The sequence below is a fragment of the Alligator sinensis genome, unplaced genomic scaffold, assembly GCF_000455745.1.
Source record: "Alligator sinensis unplaced genomic scaffold, ASM45574v1 scaffold402_1, whole genome shotgun sequence".
In the NCBI taxonomy this organism is placed as follows: Eukaryota; Metazoa; Chordata; order Crocodylia; family Alligatoridae; genus Alligator; species Alligator sinensis.
In genome coordinates this window covers 2,123,236-2,129,698 of record NW_005842089.1, presented here as the reverse complement: position 1 = coordinate 2,129,698, position 6,463 = coordinate 2,123,236, and the positions used below count along the sequence as shown (strand labels likewise).

At 45.5% G+C, this 6,463-nt stretch overlaps 1 protein-coding gene across 1 annotated transcript in view; it reads left to right on the top strand.

Annotated features, from left to right (window-relative positions):
- Positions 1 to 1,063: 1,063 nt before the first annotated feature.
- FOXK1 (forkhead box K1) overlaps positions 1,064 to 6,463 on the top strand; it is a 25,759-nt gene continuing 20,359 nt past the window's right edge. The window contains exons 1-4 of the mRNA XM_014520093.2: positions 1,064 to 1,117; positions 3,042 to 3,154; positions 4,117 to 4,185; positions 4,321 to 4,518. Of these exons, the coding sequence (XP_014375579.2) occupies positions 1,064 to 1,117; positions 3,042 to 3,154; positions 4,117 to 4,185; positions 4,321 to 4,518 (434 nt within the window). The remainder of the gene's footprint in view (positions 1,118 to 3,041; positions 3,155 to 4,116; positions 4,186 to 4,320; positions 4,519 to 6,463) is intronic.

The following is a 6,463-nucleotide window of genomic DNA, read 5'->3' as shown; positions in this document are numbered from 1 at the left end:
GATGTCAGCTTACAGTGGATTTATTTTAGGCGGGGTTGGAGTGTCAATTAGGAGAACATTAGAAAACTCTGGCAAAGAAAGTATGCTCACTTACTGCATAAATAGAAACAGTTTTTGCTGGTGAAAAATTCATGGGGACACATGTATGTTTCTGACAGACAATTTCTTCTGGGCAGTAGTAACCAGCAGCACACTTATAAGATGGGAAACTCCCTTCTTGAGAGCACGGAGGCAGAAAGGGATCTTGGAGTCATCCTTGACTCCAAGATGAACATGGGCCGACAGTGCGAGGTCACGGTCGGCAGGGCTAACCGGACCTTATCGTGCATCCACAGGTGCATCTCAAGTAGGTCCAAGGAGGTGATCCTCCCCCTCTACGTGACGCTGGTCAGGCCATAGCTGGAGTATTGTGTCCAGTTCTGGGCACCCCACTTCAAGAGGGATGTGGACAACATTGAGAGGGTCCAGAGGAGGGCCACCCGCATGATCCGGGGACAGCAGGGCAGGCCCTACAATGAGAGACTACGGGACCTGAACCTGTTCAGCCTTCACAAGAGAAGGCTGAGGGGGGACATGGTGACCATCTATAAACACACTAGGGGGGACCAGAAGGGTTTGGGGGAGACCTTGTTTCCCCTAGCACCCCCCGGGATATCAAGGAATAACGGCCACAAGTTGTTGGAGAGTAGGTTTAGATTAGACATCCGTAAGAACTACTTCACAGTCAGGGCGGCTAGGATCTGGAACCGACTTCCAAGAGAAGTGGTGCTGGCTCCTACCCTGGGGGTCTTTAAGAAGAGGCTTGATGCCTACCTGACTGGGGTCATTTGAGCCGTTTTCCTCCTGCCCAGGCAGGGGGTCGGACTTGAAGATCTACAGGGTCCCTTCCGACCCTACTTCTATGATTCTCTAGCTGCTCTTTTGCTGATACAAGTCCATAATGCCAATCAAATTTGCATACTGCTGTGAAACACTGCATCAGGCCTTGTGGATTATCATTATTCTAGTTTGGGTAGGCCATGTCCTGATAGTTGATTTGGTTGTTAAACAGAATCAAACCGTAATGGCAATTGTGGACAGATGCCCCAAGCCATCTGAGCCTCTTTGGACTGGTGAGGTAGAGGTGGGGAGTGAAGAAAGCTTTCTGTTCAGTGTTGGTCCCATATGCTATGGCTACAGTAGGAAAAACATAGCTATGTTTGTGTGTAGCAAGGATAAAATTAAAATGGGATTCCTGTAGTATTAAACCAACCAGGATATTTTAACCATGTTTAAGCCAGGGAGTGAGGTATTGGAAGCCATATGGGGCTCTGCCCATGTCAGTGCTGGTACCATTCCCATCACCAGTGGAGCTGATGTGATGGAAAGTTTATATGAAAAGTTAGTGCAGACTTAGTCTGTGCTAAGTAAAATACATTTATATGTAACCAACACTAATTTTTTTGCAACCAAGTTTTCTGCTGAACTGTTCATCAATACGCTAGCAAGAAAATGTGTGTCAGAAGTGGGTGTAGCCTATGGGGTCTGCTCCAGCAGAGAGAGGAGTCTGGCTTTCTAAGAATGAATATACAACAGCAAACAGATTGCTTGTTGCTGGCACTCCAGCCCATCCCTCCCTATTCCCTCCCTTCTAGGTTGAGATTCTGGGTGAGTTACTTGACTAAATCTGAATGCTTCTGCTTGAGCCTGACCTGCAGCTATGTTGAGGGGTTCTGTTTTACACACACTGGGCACATCTTCACAAGACGCTTAATTCCCACTGAACTAATTCTACTGTGCATTAGCACAGCTGGCAAAAGCCATGGTCATGCACTGATGTGCATGATTAGTCCAGCGAGCATTAAGCATCACACACAAAAAACGTTCATCTGCACTAATGCGCAGTAGTGCCGATCAAGGCACATAAATTTAGTACTTGTTATTACAGGCACTAAACTTAATGCACCGTAATTATAGCACATTAACAAATGTGTAGACACACCCACTTTGTCAAGGAATAGGCCATGCTCTGTAACGCATACAGCATTTACCTCTGATTGCTTAGTAATAATTTCATAAAGGACAAGAGACTTTGTAAAGATTTCCTTTACTTCCAGCCTGAGGTTTTGCAGCCTGAAACTGTCTCTCAGAGGAAAGGGTATTGTGCAGGTAACATAAACGGCACTAATAAAACACAGCAGGGAGAAGATCATAGGGTCGCCCACAAGGAATCGAGGGGCTAAAAATCATATAATTGGGGTCAGCAAATTCCTCACTCCAAGGCATTTCTGCAGGAAAAGTGTGCCACTGGAATGCATTAGGAGATGCAGGAACACTGAATGCGCTCCAGATGAGACTGAAGTAGGAAGTCTGGGCTGCAGCAATGCCATGAGACTGCGTATAGTTAAACCTGTTGAGATCAGCAGCAGTTTGGAAGCAATAAAGCCTTAGTTAACATGTATTTCTTCATCCTTGACTCATATGATGAGATGCATTAGGCATCTGGCTTTGTAATGATGCAGACTTCCCCAACTGTGTGAAAGACAGCTCAGCTCTTCCTCAGTAACGAGTCGGCAGGGAGGAAAGGCTTAACACTGTGTTTACTGTCCCTATTCTGTGGTGCTGGGTGTAGAGTTATACTCTTGCTTTCTGTGAGCAAACTCAGTGTACAAAAGCTTAGGACCCTGGGTGTTTCAGCAGCCCTGTTGTGGGTTGATCTTGCTGGGTTTTGTTACCAGCAGACACCTTGCAGGGATACAACAGTCTATTGTGTCAAATTGTTCTCTCTCAGCAAATCTGCAGGGGACCATGTCTTGAAAGGTTAGATAAACGTGGCTGGGCTGCATTGCCAATGCTGATTTTTCTGCTCTTTAATGTATTGACAAGTGCAGGTGGCAGGGCTTCTGAAGTGGATTGAATACAATGCAAATCCCTTGCAGTACTTAGCAAAGCCATTGTGCTTTCAAGCCATTGAGTGCTGAGCAAGCTCACTTGAGAGATGAAATGGGGAGGAGGATGAGCTTCACATGCCTGACTGCTAGTCATGCCTGATTCCTGAACAGCCCCCTGGGGAAGGAGCTGATTTCATCTGCTCGGAGATATCGAGGGAAATCTTTGTCACCATTGTGCTGGCATTCAGTTGTTCTCCTTCATCAGTGGAGAAGTACAAACTTAGGTCAGTCTCAGGCGTTCTTGTTGCCACCTAAAGTCCTGTGGTGTTCAGCACCCTGTGGCTAGTCCATGCCAGGGCTTTTGTTTGTAAGCGCACAACTTTGGTGCAAGAGTAATTTTTCTCTTTGTAGACAAGGCCATGGGCACTGCTTTGTTGGCCTTTGCCACTCCCTGAGCCTGGTCCCAGCAGATTCAGTCCCTCAGCAATCCATGAGAAGCTTGTATTGACTACACATTATTACCTAATTGGACATACAGGAAGGTGGAATAGAATAGATGACATACTGACTGCTATAACTTGAATGTTGCAGAGCCTGTACATCAAAAAAACCCTTTCTTTTGAGTATAGAAAGCATTGGAGGGTTCACTTCCTCCTAACTTCCATTGCTCTTCTGGGGCTGAATTAAGGCTTGTGTCTAAATATGTGCTACATATAGAAAACTGGTTCTCTCCCCTGTGCCCTGTCCCTTTGGACAGCCTAGGCCATAGCTATATAGCTGAATAAGTCTTCTGTTGATCAGAAGCGTGAATGATGGCTGATTAGCATTGCTTCATGAGGCCTTGTGGTTTAATCTGCCTGGTGTGCTGTGGCGTGTGGGATGATCCGTAAGAACTGTTTACGTGTGGTATGTAAGAACTGCTGTCTGGGCCACACATTAAGGTTGTAGGGCTTGTTGCTTGGTATCTGCTTTGTGTGGTTGTATGTTGACTTTGATTCTGTGTTTTCAGTAACTTGTACCCTGCTGAGGAAGGCTTCTGTGAAGTATTTGGCAGTGAAGCTTGTAAAATACAAATGGCAAGGACTCTAATCCTAGTGGTTAGAGCAGGAGCCTGGGGATTTGCTGTTTGGGGTTCTAGTTTTTGCTTGGCCTTTGATCAAATACATGGCTGTAGGCAAGTCACTTACCCTTTCCAAGCTTCTGTTGATTTATATGTAGAATGGGTCTAATAACATTTACCTCCCAGGGATGCTGCAGGGCTTCATGAATATTCAAGTAATCTAGTGTTATGCAAAGGAAGACGCTGGAAAGAGAGGTATAGTCTTGCAGTGGTAGTTCATTAGTGCTGTGCAGATTAATTAATGTTTTATGGCAAGTATTTGTTTGTTTCATCCAGCTGGCTTACGCTTAGGACACTGACCCTTTCTCTCTCTTTTCTGTCTCCTTGCAGGTGTACTTTCCGATTTCCTAGCACAGTCATAAAGATCCAGTTCACATCTTTATACCATAAAGAGGAAGTGAAGGAGCAAGCTTCATCCCCTCCACTCCGGCCACTTTACCCTCAGATATCGCCTCTGAAGATCCACATTCCGGAGCCGGATCTCCGGAGTTTGGTCAGCCCCCTGCCGTCCCCTACTGGCACTATCAGGTAAGATGCTGGCGATCCAGGGAGGTGCCCTCCCATCCTTCCATATTATCCAGAGTCCATCCATATTCTCTTGGTGCCGAACCTGGTCAGGCCTGGACTTTTTTATCTGGTATACTCGATGTATGAAATTCCCATTGCAAATAGCTTTAAATGCATATCTGATGTTCCAGATCACGGAAAGGACTTAAAAGTGAACAGAAAAATTCAGTGTGGCTGGAGGATTTGTTTAAGATCCCAAAACACTTGGAGAATAAATGTGTAGAGCAAAACATTGAGACATAGGCATAGAGTGAAACCAGTCTTGAGGGTCTACTCCATCAAGAGGGCCCTGCTAAATTTGCTTGTGCCGTTTTGCATTATTTATTATTGTATAGTTTATTTTCATTATCTCAGTCATATTTTGTTGATTTGTTTTATTGGATCCAAAGTGATGTGCAGAGTTAGAGCCAAAATAGAGTGGGGGGTGGGGTAGAATCGAAATCAGGAAGGGGGTCGTGGGTAGACGTCAGAGTTATGAGTGTTTTAATATACAGTTCCTGTCCTGTAGTTTATTTTTAAAAAAATGTACAGGTAGAAATTGGCTGATTGGGAGATGCAAGAATTCTCATGAAATGGTAGTGTCTCCTTGTTTCTCAGCAAAGCTTATAGTGTAATGAAGTGGGATTTCATAATCCTAAAACTCTATTAATTGGACATAATGTAGTACAGTACATTTACTAGTATAATAGAATGTATCACCGCAAAAAATAAAAACAAAGGCCAAAGTATATCTGGTGATGCAGTAGCCTTGATACTTTTTTTTTGGTCTGCTTACTCACTGTTTTGTAAAATGAGATAATGCACAACGGAGTCCTGTTTTTTGTGTTAGTGATGGTTCAATTAGTAATGATAAAATGCATGTGGCTGAGAATATCTTGGGTGTTGTAATGAAGATTGCATTTGACTTGGCATGGGATTGGCAGCATGTTGCTTATGTGGGTTTTCCCCCCCTCTTTGCAAAATTGCCTGGATGTTCATTGTAAATATTCTAGGGGCAGGGTGGGGGGCGGGGGGCAGTTGGTAATAGTTGTAGTTTGAGCTCTCTGTTCAGGGAGCACTTTTAGTTTATAGTTAACCTCCTCTTTTAGATTAAGCAAGTTACTGGGAAGGGCGATGGTTTCTTTGCCAACATATGGTAGTTTCCATTCAGTCATCCTGTGTCAGGCAGCACAGTGTGGTTTATGTTACTAGCAGCGGCTGTATCTCTGGCTCTGGCATATGTCTGCAAGTGATATTTGACTCCACGAGAATGTTTCTGTGCATCAGGCGAAAGTGGAAATAGTAGTGCTGAATCTTGCTTGGTCCCAAATGGGGTGTTTACTAAAGATGATGCATGATTACAGCCGTTTGTCTTAGCAAAAGCAAATCCAACAGCATCTTGAAAAACCTCAAAAGACTTCCTGAGGTTTCGCTGGCTGAATCCCTTTCGTTCTCGAGTTCCTCCTGCTGGTGGGGGCTGGGGGCTGCTGTGTTTGTAAACATCCCTTTTCTGCTGGCGGCCCCCTTCTCTCCCCTCTCACATCCTGTCTTGCATTTCAGGAAATGAGCGAGATCTGGGTAGTCCTGCTGGAGCAGAGATCCCAGGCCTCCCAAACGGGAACCACAGGACAGCCGCCTCCCCGAGCTCTGCGCTCGCTTAGGCCGAGGCCAGATGCTGTTGGCTGGGGCAAGGCTCAGCGCTTCGCTCCTATTCCTTTCCTGCGCTGGGAGGTTGTTTTCATTAGCTCAGCTCTCCTCCTCCTCCTCCTCCTCCTCCTCCTCCCCCTCCCTCCCTCCAGTATTGACTTTCCTAATTTGGTGTGTGTTTGCCTTGCTCTTCCCTGATTGGTCAGTGGAAAATGGTTGTAGTTGGGAGATCCTAGGTTGGGCTAGTTTCCTTTTTGGAAGGTGGCCCAGTGCACTCGCT